General features: G+C 56.6%; 1 protein-coding gene across 1 annotated transcript in view; it reads left to right on the top strand.

Annotated features, from left to right (window-relative positions):
• Positions 1–4738, top strand: part of PROSER2 (proline and serine rich 2) — a 46713-nt gene extending 41975 nt beyond the window's left edge. The window contains exon 4 of the mRNA XM_062210913.1: positions 1246–4738. Coding sequence (XP_062066897.1) covers positions 1246–2234 — 989 coding nt within the window. The 3' untranslated portion in view covers positions 2235–4738. The remainder of the gene's footprint in view (positions 1–1245) is intronic.
• Positions 4739–14832: the final 10094 nt, after the last annotated feature.

Below are 14832 nucleotides of genomic sequence, written 5' to 3'. Positions count from 1 at the left end.
AAAAAAAAAACCAGAAATGAGACTAATTGACTATGTAAGTAGAAAAAATAGAATGGATGGATAGAAGAAAAACTGGATGGATGGATAGATAGGGAGGGAAGGAGGAAGGGAGGCAATTGGAAATGGCTTCCAGATAACAATTCAGTTTTACAAAGAACACACAGGAGACCTGGTATTCGGGTGCCAGCCTTGACCCGCTTGTACAGCTTGACTCCCCAGATGAGAACGCTGACCTCAGTACCTGCGTTGTCCCTTTCGCTTCCCTCCGGGTGGCTCCATAGAGAGCTGTGCTTTGGTCCAGGGCGTCCTGTGGAGGACTTGGAGGGACATGGACACAGAGAAGTCTCTTGCAGTCTGTTTTCTCTCTGATCCAAAAGGTCATTCGGAAGCAGAAGAGGGCAAGGAGGTGGGATTGGGAAGGATGCGGAATGACTTGGAGGGAACACTTGTTCCGGTCATGCGTCATGAGCCTCTGCAAGTGCCTGCTCGTGTGTGTGTGTGTGTGTGCATGCGCGCACGTGTGCGTGGAAGCAAGGCTGCGCATCACCAGGAATGTCACAGAGGAACAGAGGTACGGTTATGGTTATGGTTTCCGTTTTAAGGATGGAGCTCGGGCTCCAGGCATCTCTTCAAAGCGCAATGTGAATTTGGCATGTTTATTACACTTCCACTTTGAAGTGTAGCTCCTCAAAGTGATGTGAGCCAGCTGAGCCTTAGAAAGTGTCAGTTCACGTCATCACGCCAGGGAAAGCAGGCCGCCCGCGCCCACCGATTCCCTTAAGATGGTGTTGTCAGAGCGGTGCTGAGTGCCTCCTGGGTGGCAGGCATTGCGTGAGGAAATGGTGAGAACAGAGTGAGGACAGGGATTCCACCTGGGGCTGCCGAGAGGCCTTGCCGTGTCGCGTGGAAGGACCTACTGCCTGGGGTCACCTTTGCGGGCAGTCTCTGCCTCCTGCCCCACGCCCCTCGGCTCAGCTGCTCTCTCCCCGGGTGCTTGCTAGGTGCTGCCAGCAGCTTCGGGCCTGCAGGCCTCTGGCTGTCACCGATCTGGTCATTCTCAGTGCATGGTGCTAAGAACTGGTCACTCCCTTCTCTTTCACTATAGTGTCCAGGGCACCGGCTTGCGGGGCACCCTGGAAGTTGGTATTGTGTCCCTGTGAGACTCCCTTAAATCCAGGGAGGAAGAACGTGTGCGGTGACTGTAACATCAAATGGGAGCTTATGTAGCGTCTCCCTGCCTTCCAGGGGCTGCACCTGTCGGGAAGGAAGACGCGCCCGAACTTGAGTGCAAGAAACCAGAGGCCGAGAGTTCCCGGCTGCCGGACCCCACAGAGCTGGGCGCCCTTCCTCCGCCAGCTTCCCCACCCAGCACCTTGGCCCCAGGCCCCCCCAGGAAAGAGCCGCTCTCCCCTCCTCCAGCAGAGCACCCCAAACTGTCCCGCTCCGTCCCCACTCCTCTGGTCCTCGCCCAGAGGATTTCCGAGAAGTTGGCAGGAGGTGAGGCACTGTCGCCCACGTCCCCCTTGAAGGAGGGCAGGCCTGGAGAAGGGAGGACGCCCGGGGAGCCCTCGCCATGGCACAGACACCCCGCGCAGCCTGCACCCAAGGTCCACCGCTTCCCCAGCAACATCAGCGTGACCAACAGCGCGGGGAAGGAATTCAACAAGACCATCTCCAAGGCTGCCGTCAATGTGCAGGAGCGCAGAGCGCAGGTCCTGGCCAACATCAGCGGCGTCTCCTTCCTCACCGCAGCGGCCGGCAGGGAGGATGCAGCCCCGAAGAATGACCTCGAGCAGGGGAGAGGCCCCCCTCCAGGTCAGGCGACCCAGGAGCAGAGCGGGGCTGGCCCAGCCAAGGACGCTGACGGCCCACAGGCAGCACAGGCCAGCCGCCAGCACTCCCGAGGCGTGCAGACCGAGGGGTGCCCGGCGCTGGCCAACGGCTTCCAGAGCATCCACGACGTCCTCCAGAGCGAGCCCAGCCCCTTCGTGTCCACCGGCAAGACGGTCACCATCCGTCCAGGCCCAGCTCTTCCCGGGAAACTGGCACGCCAGAGCACCAGCAAGAGCTGTTACGACGGTGGGCCGCCGCCCAGGAGGCGAACGGGCTCTCTCCCGAGGGCGGCCGGCTTCAGGCCCCAGGGCATCACCGTGCAGTTCTCTGGCCGAGGCTCCACAGAGGAGGCTCGCCGGGAGGCCCTGCGAAAGCTTGGGCTCCTGAAAGAGAACTTGTGACAGAGACCGGCCGGCTCGCCAGCCATGGCCCGTGGAGTGGCCAGAATGGACCATGTTCCCCTCCCCCACTGGGTTTGTTCCATCCTGCAGAGCCAGGAGCTCCCCGGCCTAAAGAGCAGCTGTGGCTCCTGCTGCGCCCTGCCCTGCAGAGGGTCTGGGATGGGAGGCAGCAGGCTGGGGGTGGGGCAGGGGAGGAGCTGAGCACTGCCCACTCCCCACTCCTGTCCCACCGCTTCTGTACAGGGCAGACCCCGGGCCCGGGTCTCCCAGGACCTCCAGGGATCAGCTCCCAGGGTTTCCAGATGCCATGTGCTTTGTGAATTGTGGAGGGGGGCACATGTGACTTGTGACACTGGCACAGGCAGAGGACGTGAAAGCCAGGTCAGAGCTCTTCTCAGGACCCCCCTACACACACACACTTCCCTAGAGAATTAAAAATGCTTAGGGTGCTTTCTCCCTGTTTCTGAAGGGTGAGAGGTGGTACTTCGGCTCTAGCTATGCTTTCATTTCTTGATACACTGAGCTTCCCCAGGGTTTTCACTGGAAATAAAATGAGACCTTTGGGTTATGGTTGACTACAGTTGTGGATTGTGGGGGTGAAACAGGTCGAGTTTGGAAAAGGTGGTGGTTTTGAGAAAGCCAGTCTCATTGGACTACAAGGTCTGTGTTACTCAGACGTAAACGTGTGTCTGTGTTGTGTGTCTATGTGTACATAACCTGTGTTGTAGATACATGTGTTAGCATATACATACACACATATTTGGGGGGTGTGTATGCATATTACAATTACATGAATAGAAGCTTGAGAGGACCCTGTGAAGTCACCGTAGGATGTGCGCACTTGCTGTTCTGATGGACACAGGCACCTCAACATCGTGCTGGGTGTCAACTTCCCAATCTGGACGTCTCGTGAGGATGCAGCGCCACAGTATTTTGGGGACTCCAGAGTGAGTTCACCTCAACGCTGTGTCCCCCTGTTCCCAGTTAAAGTAAAGTGCACTGCTTCCACGTGAAAAAGCTCCCTATTCAGTGAAGAACATTTAAAAGATTCCTCTCCTTCGTCACCTAATGCTAGTTTTGCATGTTCCGGGGCAGCCAGGGAGCTGAAGGACAGAGATCTGTTGTTGTCATCATCGTGGTTGCAATTCCAGCAAAGGTTTATCACAAAAGTAAAGAGACAGCAACTGGTACACCTGATAGGCCAGGCGGGCCTCTCAGAAGAGGCTGAGAGCCAGAAACAGATTCTTAAAGGGGCCCCGCTGGTTCTGCTCCGTGAGCGGAATCTCAGGACTACCTTAGAAGAGGCAGGCAGTGAACCAAGCTGCACAGCACGCAGAGACCTGGACAATCCCAGGCTGAGCCTTCCACGCTGGGCTGGGCCACCCGTGTGATCCTCCAAAAATAGCCAGGGCAGGGCTGCCCAGAAGCCACGCCCTGCGTGTGTGTGTCACAGCCGGCGGGGACAGAGCCCGGCTCCATCCTGTTGAGTGTTACTGATGTCCAGTGGGTCGTGTCAGTTACGGAAGACAATGGTTGTCCTGTCTTCCTTGGAACTACAGGAAGGAAGGGGTCGCGCCCAACTCTTGTTCTGACGTAATCTCACAGATTCCCCAGGATGCTGATTGTAAGTAGGTGCTTCCATCATACAGCTTTTAACCAGGGTTAGTTAGGTTTAGTTTCCTCCTGTTTTTGTTGAACTTGTTGAAAGTGTTCTTGAAGGCCCTGGGTCCTTTCTGCAGAGTGGATGGCACCCAGCGTGTTCAATAGTGCAGGGGCTCGCTCCAGCTCATGTCTGCGGTGCCCTGTGTGCAGACCTTACCCTGTGATGTGAACAGGGTGCACTCAACTCTGTGTTAGTATGTTTGCTCTCAAAGTGATGTATTTGAGAAATAAGTTTAGAGTTTTACTGTAAGTATGAGCAAGTTTATTTTTACATTATATACTATATTCTCAATTACTTTCTTTTTGGTGGTTACAGCCGTCATCTTATTTATTCATAATTTCTTCCTGTCTAATTTATTCCTAATTCTGCTGTTATTCTGGTCACTTCTCATGGTGCACGCACGCCCTAGTGATGAAAGCCGGATGATGTGTGCAAGGTTCAAACCACAGCTGCTCCTGACCTCAGCCCCAAGTCTGTGTCAGGTTAACACGAAGCCCGGCGTGTCATTGTCACCACTGTGTGATGGGATGTGCTCGAAGGCCATCCGGTTCACAGTAGCTCGAAGGCCTCTATTTCAAAGCAAAATTATGGTGAAAGGAAAAACAGCCTGCTATTGCACACCCTGGGAGGCAGCAGATGATGGCTGCAGTGCCTGGGTCCCTGCCACTCGCTGTGGGAGACCTGGACTGAGTTCCTGGCTCCTGGCTTTGGCGTGGCCCAGCCCTGGTCGTTGCTAGCGTATGGGGAGTGAACCAGCAGATGGGAGCTCTCTCTCCATCTGTCTCTCTACCTTTCAGTTAAAATGAAAATAAATAAAAAGAAGAGGAATGACGAACTCTAAGAGTCCAGAGTTTTGTTTTTTGTTTGTTTCAAGCAATGTTTATAAGCCAGTCTTTACTTTCGTGAAACTGTCTTAATACTTGAAAACTAGGAAAGAAAATTCTCCTTCACTCTTTGGAAGGGGTGTACAAGTGGCCAAACCACAGTCTGCAGGTGGTCACTTTGCAGGCCCAGGGGGTAACAGTGTTTACCCCAGTCCTTCCTCCTCCTTCCTCCTTATGTTTGCTTCCCAGCGTGCATACATATCTTCACCAAGTCGGCAGCGGTGTGGATCTTTGCTCTCCGTCTGCCTGCCTGAGCCCACTCGCTGGTTGAGGAGACAGGCATAGGAAAGTCCCCGTTGCAGGGACAGGAGCTGTCGGAGTTCCGAGGGCAATGCCATTCGCGGTGAACGCCGGTAGAGCCTCTGCCTCTGCCTCTGCCTTTGCCTCTGCCCCGTGACCGGAGCTTTCAAAGGAGATGCAAAGGCCGGGGCTCAAGGCCGGAGCTGCCTTCGTGTCTCCTGGGGCTACACCAGCTGATGTCTTAACAGTACAAGATTAATGGCACGGAATTCCTGGTGGGCAGTTCCCGCAGTCGGATCCCCATTTGAAACCAGCTTTATGAAGATCTCAGGGGACCTGTGTAACTCTTCAGATCGACCTTTTATTTAAAAAAAAAAAAAATTCCTAGGGACCAGGATTGTGCAGTGGGTTAAGCTGCAGCTTAGGACGCCAGCATCAGAGTGCTGGCTGGAGTCTCAGCTGCTCTCCTTGGACCCAGCTCCCTGCTAATGCTCCTGGGAGGCAGCAGATGATGGCCCAAGTGCTTGAGTCCCTGCCACTCATGGGGGAGACCAGGATGGAGCTCCTGCCTCCTGGTTTCCGCCTGGCCCAACCCCACCTGCTGCAGCCATTTGAGGGGTGAACCAGTGGATGGAAGATCTCTCTCCCCTTCTCTGTTGCTCTGCCTTTCAAATAAATGAAATAACATTCAAGTCACCACTGTTCAAATCTGGCTCTCCAAGTTGTGACCCTACAGAGGATTTGGTGGCCATGTTTTCTATACAGATCACCCCAGGAGTCAGCCCTTGAATGGTTATTAAGGAGGGGGAAAGAGAAAGAAGAGAAATGTGACAATGCGCTCCTCAGAATCTTTGCACCTGCCGTGCTGACGTGCTCATGGCTGCTGGGAGTGCATTTTATTGCTGCGACGTGGCATAATCTATCAACTGCTTTTGCTCCAAACTGCAAATAAAGGTGTTGTCTGAGTGAGCGCTGCCCTTGTTTTCTGTCTCTTGTCCTCTGTCGGTGTGTGTTGGGGGGGCCCCCCAGCCAGGGCTGCCGGGCTGAAGGGGGAAGGGCAGGAGTTCAGGGAAGGTTCACCTGTGAGGTTCACCAGTGAGAGGTTTGTGTTTTCATTGCAAGGACAAGTTGCCAAACAGGTTTTGTGTCTTCACAACAAGCCTTTTTTTTTCTGCTTTAAAGTATGGGAACAAGTTCCCATATCCTTGTCTGATCTGCTAGTCGGACAAGCCCTGCTTTCCAAATACCTGTGCACGGGAGAACCGGGCTGCAGAAACAGGATCTTTGTCGCTGGCCTTAAAGTGGAGGCGTGGCTGCGACTCGTGTCCAGCCCGCCGGCTCTGCTCCTACACCCTCTGGCTTGTCTTCACCATCAGCATGGCTGCCTTAAGCAGAGGAGCCCTGTGGGGTGGGGGTAGGAAGGGGGGTTCCAGAGACCTAAGGGCACCTCCCATCCCACTCTTGGTAGCACAGAAATGTCAGCCTTTGGTGTGCTGCAGTCCTTATTTACAACAAATACAGGGGCCGGCACTGTAGCACAGCAGGTAAAGCCTCCACCTGCAACACAGTAACCCCGTATGACTGCTGGTTCCAGTCCCAGCTGCTCCACCTCCAATCTGGGAAAAGCAACGGAGCACGGCCCAAGTGTTTGAGCCTCTGCCACCCCCATGGGAGTCCAGGATGAAGCTCCTGGCTCCTGGCTTCGGCCTAGGCCCAGCTCTGGCCATTGTGGCCATCCAGGGAGTGAACCAGCCGATGGAGGGCATCTCCCTTTCCCTCTCTGTAACTCTGACTTTGAAATAAACAAATCTCAACAAAAACAAATACAGCCCTACACAGTCCAAATTCCTAAGACTTAAGCCTCGCCGGTCCCTGTGGGGGGCGGGAGCTTGCTTCTCATCTCAGCCAGTGCTCACGAAGAAGGGGAACGTGGTGACTTCTGGGAGTGACCTCAGCAGCCCTGTGTTTTCCCAGCCAGGGGTGGAGGGAGTGGAGGGGGAGAGCCCCGAGGAGTGGGAGTGGCTGTGGCCACCCCGCGGTGCTGTCTGCCCAACTGCCCCCAGGCCCCTGGGTCCCCCACCACCACCACCACCCCGCTTCTGCTTTGGGGCGTGAGAGGATCTAGAACAAAGCTGGGGTCGACTTCGCTGGCTGAGTTTCGCTCCTGAGCCCGGAGCCTGCTCCAGCATCCTGGGAGCTATTTCCCTGCTGCCCCTCACTCCTGAGGCTCGGAGCACTTGGAAGTGAGACCCACTCCCCCGGGGCCCCCTCTGGGAGCTGGAGCTCCCTGCGCGTGGCACAGGAGGAAGGCAAGACTCCAGAGGAGGACACCTAGTCCTGGGTCCAGGCCACGGGACTCCCCTCCCAGCCTCCCTGCCGTGGCCGTTCCACCCTGGTCGCAGGCAAGAATCCGCACTTGGAGGCTGGGCTAATGGAACTGAGTCATTGATAAACAGGTCGTACACCCCATAAACTTTAACCTCGGAGTACTTGAGTCTGCAGCAGGGCTGCCAAGGGGAGTTACCTGAATTCCGGAAATGCCTTTGAGAGGCGGGGCTCGTTGAACACAGGACCCTGTGCCAGGCGTACAGGGCTCCCACGCCTGGGCGTGCCCGGGCTTTGTGTGTGTGTGTATGTGTGTGTGTATAAGGGTGTTGCCTCACCACGCACTGCTGTGCGGCCCACTCCCAGGTGACTGCCTGGAGCACTGGGCCTGCCCTAGTCACTGAAGATGCCCTCAGGCCTCCGTGGCGTTTATGAAATTGCCTAACTGCCCAGAAGCCCGATATCCCTCACGGCCACCGCGTGAGGCCCTTCAGCCTCCAGCCACTCGTCCCCGCCTGCAGCAGTGTCCTGGTCCGGGACACCAGAGGCGCTTGGTCTCTTACTTCACCATTTACTTGGTGTCTGGAGCCTTTGGGACTCGGGGAAGTAAGCTCTGTGCTGCGAAGACGGTTCTCAGAGTACGAAGCAGAAGGTGCGAGTCCCGGCTGCTCCACTTCCGATCCAGCTGGGAAAGCAGTAGAAGATGGCCCAAGTGCTTGGGTCCCTGCACTCGCGTGGGAGACCTGGAAGAAGCTCCTGGCTTTGGCCTGGCCCAGCGCTGGCCACTGTGGCATGTGGAGAGTGAACCAGCGGATAGAAGATCTCCCTCGCTTGCTCTAATTCTGCCTTTTAAATAAAATAAATCTTAAAAAGAAGGAGGAGGAGGGCCCTGCCGTGCCTGTCGTGTTGTAGGCACCACGGAGCCCCCTCGACTCCCCAGCTCAGGCTACACCTGAGCATTTTCCTTAACTCCACTCTGATTTTGTTGGTGAAACTTTCTGTAAGATTCTTTATTTGCCAGTGCAATCTTAAAGACCAAGCAAACGGAACTGAACCCATGAAGTCCCGACTTTTCAACTCCGTGACTATTTCAACCAGACACTGTGTCAGAGTTCCATGAGTGGCACACGCACTGGTGGACCTAAGCTTTTACCAGTGTCCTACATACAACAGCCGGGGGCACCTAACGGTTACAGGGTTTATAATGTGATCATGGTGGGAGTGGGGAAGTGAAAGAAAAAGGCTATTTGGAACGGGTTTCTTGATCTTTGACACTTAGGAGGTAAAGAAAGTGGTGCTACGTATAACCACGCTCATTCATCCATTCAGCAACTCTGTATCCCTCCGAGTGGAGTTAAGTATGCCCTCCCTCGGCCTTGTGGCACCTGCCAGGTGGGGCTATGACAGGAGAGGGAGGCTGCCTCCTCTTCACCAGCGCCCCTGGAGGGCCACGGTTCCATCGCCCTGGCTGCCCGGGCTCCCTGCTTCCAGCACCTTCTCTGAAGCCACCCAGGCTGTGCCGGGCGCAGCCTTCCCTTCTGAGCAGGGAGAGAGCCAAGCCTTCTCAGTGTCTTCATCATTTCTCTTCTACAGAAAGTCTTTTTGTTGGTTGGTTTGTTTTGCCTCCCATAGAGTCACTTCCTGTACCATCCCGCCCCCTTCTCCCCAGTTAATCAGAGCTGGGAGCCTGCCTGTGCGACAAGGAGAGGCGGGCAAAGACTGTGTCATTCGAAGCCAGACGCCAGAGTGGCGTGGGTGGGTGGCTTCCTGGAGGAGGAAAGGGAGACCGGGCTGTGCCTGGCTGAGCAGGCCCTGGCAGTGCAGGGGCGGGAGCTCCTTGAACCTGGGGCCTCTGACCTCTGCCTTAGGGGATCCCATTCAAGGCAGGTCTGTCAGCTCCCTCGGGTCTGTAGGACTTGGTCCTGGGCCCTGGAGGGGCCAGTTGTGTGCAGGACTCCCACGCACGCACGGGGTGGCTGTATGTGTTCACGGGCCCATTGCCCAATCTGCTCCTTGGCATTTCTTTGAAGTCGTGGTTGTTACTGGAAAGGCAAGCTGGCCTCAGTGGAAAGTCCATGGGCCTGGCTCCAACCGAGCGGCGGGGCTCCAGCGGGACACAACGGGGCCAGACAGCTGCCCAGCGGCCTCCACCCAGGGACCACGGGCTCGAGGTGGGAGCAGCTGTGAGGTCACGTGACACTGCTGTCAGTTTCTAGCCCCGTCTCCGTGTGGACTTGTGATCAGAGCAGGCTGGCAGCCCCTCTCTTATCCTGCCGTAAATGACCACACTTCTGCCGTTTGTCCTGTCTCTACCGGGATAGCTGCGACGGCCATGGCTGCAATGGGTGCAGGGCCCAAGCACTTGGGCCATCCTCCACTGCTTTCCCAGGCGCATCAGCAGGGAGCTGCATGAGAAGTGGAGCAGTCAGGACTCGAACTGGCACCCGTACAGGATGCTGGCCCGCAGGCGGCAGCTTTACCTGCTATGCCACAGCACCGGCCCCACTTCATTTAATAATGTTGCTATCAAAATGGTGCTTTGCAAAGTCAGTTTTTCCACTTAAACCAACTTGGTTCTCGGCTCAATCACCTACCTCACACAGCCTTGCTTTCAGGTGATTTGTCTCTAAGAAGCATAAGCACAGATGTGCAAGGCATGGTTTTGCTCCGAGTGGACTCTGCTGGATTTCAGATTTCACAGGGAAAACCGTACAGCTTGGAGGTGAGCGTGGAAGAGACGCTGAGCAGACAGAGCGCAGCGAACCTGGAAATGAGAGGCCGGAGGGCATGGAGGGTGAAGGCTGTCACTGGACAGCTCTGTGCTATGACTGACAGAGACATTTCAGCGCAGTGTGGCGAATCTGATGGCACTTGGACCGGAGCGGAAAGAGCTGTTCAGAGAGCATGAGCCCCCAGCCCGAGTGAGGGGTACCCACAGGCTGCCAGGTGTCCTGTGACGCACGTGCCCCGCCCAGCCCTGAGATCTGCAGCAGTTCACAAGTGCACGTGTGGTCGTCATCCCCTCCTGAGTTGGAACCCCTGTCCTGCCGACACCTGTCCGCCCGGAACCTCTCTTCCTTCATCTAAAATAGAATGTGCTGAAGCGTACTTGCTTCCTAAGGCCGCTGTCCTAACGCCTGAATGAGGTCACGCGTTTGCAACACTTAGCACATACCTGGCTCACACCTCCACCATCACCATCACTGCGCCCTGCCTCGCAGGCCGCGGGGGCCTTCCTCCCCAGCCCCGGGGACCGCCAGGGCGGGACGGGCAGCAGGAGTGACACTAGCAGGCTCCTGTCCCTGGTCGGTTCCTCTCCCCAGGGCAGCCCACACGTGGGTGCTAGCTTCCTGCCTGCAGGCACAGCAAGCCAGTTTTCAGAAGTGAGTTCCACTGCCGACCAGCAGAGCTTGCCTGTTTTCTAAACATACACGTGTCCTGGGTTTATTTTCCTCTCTCTCGGGGCCGGGTGGGACTGCCTTCCGGCTGGGAGACACTGCTAGGCCAGCGGGCTGAGCTCACACTTCTCCACGGTGCCTGGCCTGGCCTGTGCAGGTAGCGGTTGTGGGGCTCTCCCTGAGCCTCCCTCCTGTGCCTCCTCGCCAGGAAGCCCAGCCCAGCTCTCCAACACTGCGGGATTGTCCACACCAGAGCCCGGGAGCCTCTTGGGGGGGCTGCAAGGAGGAAGTGCTTGTCTGGGCTGCCGGGCGCAGAATTCTCCGGAGACAGGCGGGCCCTGCGCAGAACGGGGACTGCCCTGGTGGCCCTGGGGCCTCTTGAGCCAGAACTGCCAGAGCAATGAGGGCGAGGCAGACCCCACATCCCACCCTGAGCAGTGCAGGGGGAGTGGCCCCGTGGTCACTCTCATCACACCCTGCCCAAGCCAGTGCTCCTTCCAGAGGGGAAAGCAGACTGTCCCCGCCTCCCAGCAGTGTCCTGGAGCTGTTCTGAGGTCCCCAGGGGTTCTCCACAGCTCCCTCTGGCTGCACCACCATGGCTCCCCCAGGAGCCCCTGGTGCCGCTAGCAGAGGGCAGCCTTCAGGAGGAAGACCCCAACTCTCACCAGCTGTGTGTACTCAAGTAACCGGGGGAGAGGAAAAGCGGGTGACGGGTATGGGCCAGGCAGTGGTTCCCAAAGTCTGGTCCCTGACCGACCGTTCGGCCAGCTGGCTGGCAGCACAGACATCACGAGGGAACGTGTTAGACACACAGGATCGGACCTCATGGAGGGGAGGCCTGGCAGTCTGGGTTTTAACAGACTCTTGGTGTGAATCTGATGCCCTGGGCCAGCACACACAGAATCCCTCTCCCAGGCTCACCCTGGGTGCAGAATGTGCACTGGCCTGTTGCAATATCCTTGCGGTGGTGTCCCCTGTGACACTCATTTTCGCCCCCAAGGACCTAACGTGGCATCTGGCACATAATAGGTGTTCAAGAAATAGCTCCTAAAGTGAACAGCTGCGAACGCTAGAAAACAAGAGTGGTTCAGAAGTCTCACCAGGAGCCTATGTTCCTCCCATGATTTAGAAAAAGAGAGTCTGGTTGGGGGTGGGGGAGGGAGAGAGAAAAACCAGACTTAGGGAGAGGATCGGGGGAGGCTCAGCTGGACAGGGGCCAGGCCACACTCCGGCATCCCCAGGGTGTGACTTCTGTGGCTCCTCTGAGTGGTCAGCCCTCTGTGGACTGACTCCAGACACAGGGATGAGAGGACGGATGCCTTCCATGTTCCGTCCTCCCCAAGCTCGCGGACCAGGGCGGAGGACAGGCAGATAAGCCAACTGCAGGAAGGCGGGACGCACTGTGAAAGGGGAAGCGAGGGAGTGAGGAGGGGGCGAGCGGAGAGAGGCCAGGGAAGACAGCCACGTGGTTACCTGGAGCTAATGAGACTGAGCAGGGGGCACGGATAGGCCAAGACCCAGAGCAAGCCAGGAGGGAAGTGGGAGCCCCACAGGAAGACCGTGGTCCCTACCCACAAAGCCTTGTGGTCTAGAAGTCATTCAGCAAACCCCTGGCCACCATTCTAGACACCGGGGACATAGTAAAAGTAAAGATACTACACAAGACGAGACGCTACCCTTGAGGAGGGTGTATTCTAGTGGTAATGACAGGAAACAAACAAACGGAGCCAAGGACGGCGCTTCAGGGGAGAGGGTTAAGCAGAAGTCGTGGGTGGAATTCCTGGCCAGGAGAGGACGGGTGGGGCCGAGGCAGGGGAAGGCCAGGTTCAGCGCCAGCTAATTGGGAGTGAGGAATGTGCCGACTCACCCCTGCGGGCACCCCCACCGCCCAAGCCCACGGCTCTGACTCCAACAGGGTCTCAACGGCCTGGTATGCAATCAAAAGAAGGGGGGATGGCCCAGCTGTCGGGGGAGGACGTAAGGAGACGAGGAGCATCCCATGCATCCTGGGCCATGCTCTAGATGCTACGCTCTGCCGCGCTGTGCCACCTACTCCTGGCGCACGCTGCCTCAGCGTCTGTGGAGCGAGCTGCGGCTCCTCCAGCCCAGGGCAGGGAGCCCTGTGCCTTCTGCTTGGCCTGTGGGGCCCGACTCCTCTGCCCTGCGAGTGTCACTTTCCGTGCTGGCTCTCTGTCCGCCCCGGTCCCAGCTCTGGCCTGGAAAAGTCCTGGGGGAAGTGGCGGATGACAGGGCTGGGAGGGTGCTCGTGGGTGAGACCTCGGCCAGGCTGATGACACTTGATGAGAGAGAGGCTCATCCTCTAAATGACCACGGGTGTGGGCAGGTGCGTCTCCAGGCTGGCTGCCGTCTGAGGCACCGGCAGGGGTGGGTTCTAAGCAGGTAGGTTGTGAAATGGGGCTCTGGACAAGACCCGGTTCGGAGCCACACTTTCTTCTGTGCTTCTGGAACGGTACGAGGCAGTGGGGGGACACCTCGGGGAGGCAGTGCGCACACAATGAACACGGGCTACTGTGCGGCCTGGCCTGGTTACCTCCCAACTGTTGGCTTCAGGTTCCTCATTGCCTTAAGCACGGCCGATTACGCTACAGGGTGGCAACAAACAAACCCTGTGATGTGCCTTTTCCCATTTTATTTGAAATGCAGACAGAAAGAGACAGGTGAGAGAGCAAGAGAGAGCAAGAGAGCATCTAGGGGTTCACCCTCCAGCTAGCCTGCAGCTAGCAGCGCTGGGCCAGGCTGGGCTGAAGCTAGGGGCCAGGAACTCAGTATGGGTCTTCCATGGGATGGCAGGGAGCCAAGGACTTGAGCTATCAAGTCCCCAGGGTGCACCTTAGCAAGAAGCTGCAGCAGAAGCCGAGCTGGGACTCAAGCCAGGGACTGTGGTATGGGATGCAGGAGTCCCAGGCCACATCTTAACTGCTGTACCAAGTGCTGGAGCCCAAACTCTGCGATTTTATGGCCTACTAAAGTACGTCTATTCCACCCCCAGCCCGTCGTGGCTCAGGCTCACACCGTGCAGCTGTGCCAGCGGGAACGTGTGACGCTGTGGCGTGAAGCTGTCTCCTGAAGCCCCCGTGCGGGGGACACAATCCCCAGAGCAATGTGCTGGACGAGGGGACCCTGATAGCAGGTGTTTAGGCTCCACCCTGCTGAATGGATTGAGGTCCGCAAAGGAGTGGTTTTGTTACAAAAGCAAGTTCAGCCCCCTCTCGCCCACTCTCTTGCTGTCTTATACAGCCAGAAGGTCCTCCCCAGCTGAGGCCCCACAACCTTGGCCTTCCCAGCCTCCAAAGAAACTTCCGCTGTTGATAAATCACCCAGGCCCGTGGTATTCTGTCCCGGCAGCACAAAATGCACTAGGGCGTGTGGCTTCAGAGTCTAGGCAGCAAGGGAGGAGGTGGGCTCCGAGGGCTTCGGAGGGTCTCGGGGAGCCCCTGCAAGCGGCTGACATCATTCTGGCCGTATACCTCTGGATAGGACTCATTCCAAGATGCCCAGGAAACATGGTGCCCACCCCCAGGAAGAGGAAATGTGATGAAGGGTGCATGGCAGGATCTCCACCCACTCACTCACTCGCTCATCTGGGAGACGCGCCTGGCCTTGGGCTCAGTGCTAGAGCCACAAAGATTTCCCTGAACTCCAAGCTGGGGAGAGGTGAGCAGCAGTCAACCACTGTGTGGCATCCATACCACACACACAGACTACACACACACAGACACATACATACAGATAACGCATACACACAGATACGCACACACGACACACAGATACACATATGTACACACAGATACACACATACATACACACAGAAATACACATACACAGATACACACACAACACACATACATACAGATAACGCATACACACACGACACACAGATACACACATGTACACACAGACACACACATACCTACACACAGAAACACACAGACATACACAGATACACACATACAACACAGACACACATGTGACACACAGATACAAACATACACATGACACACACACGGAGACATACACATGGATATACAACACACAGATACACAGATACACATACATACACACATACA

Source organism: Lepus europaeus, chromosome 14, assembly GCF_033115175.1.
Source record: "Lepus europaeus isolate LE1 chromosome 14, mLepTim1.pri, whole genome shotgun sequence".
NCBI classification, from domain to species: Eukaryota; Metazoa; Chordata; class Mammalia; order Lagomorpha; family Leporidae; genus Lepus; species Lepus europaeus.
This window is presented reverse-complemented; position numbering and strand designations above follow the sequence as displayed.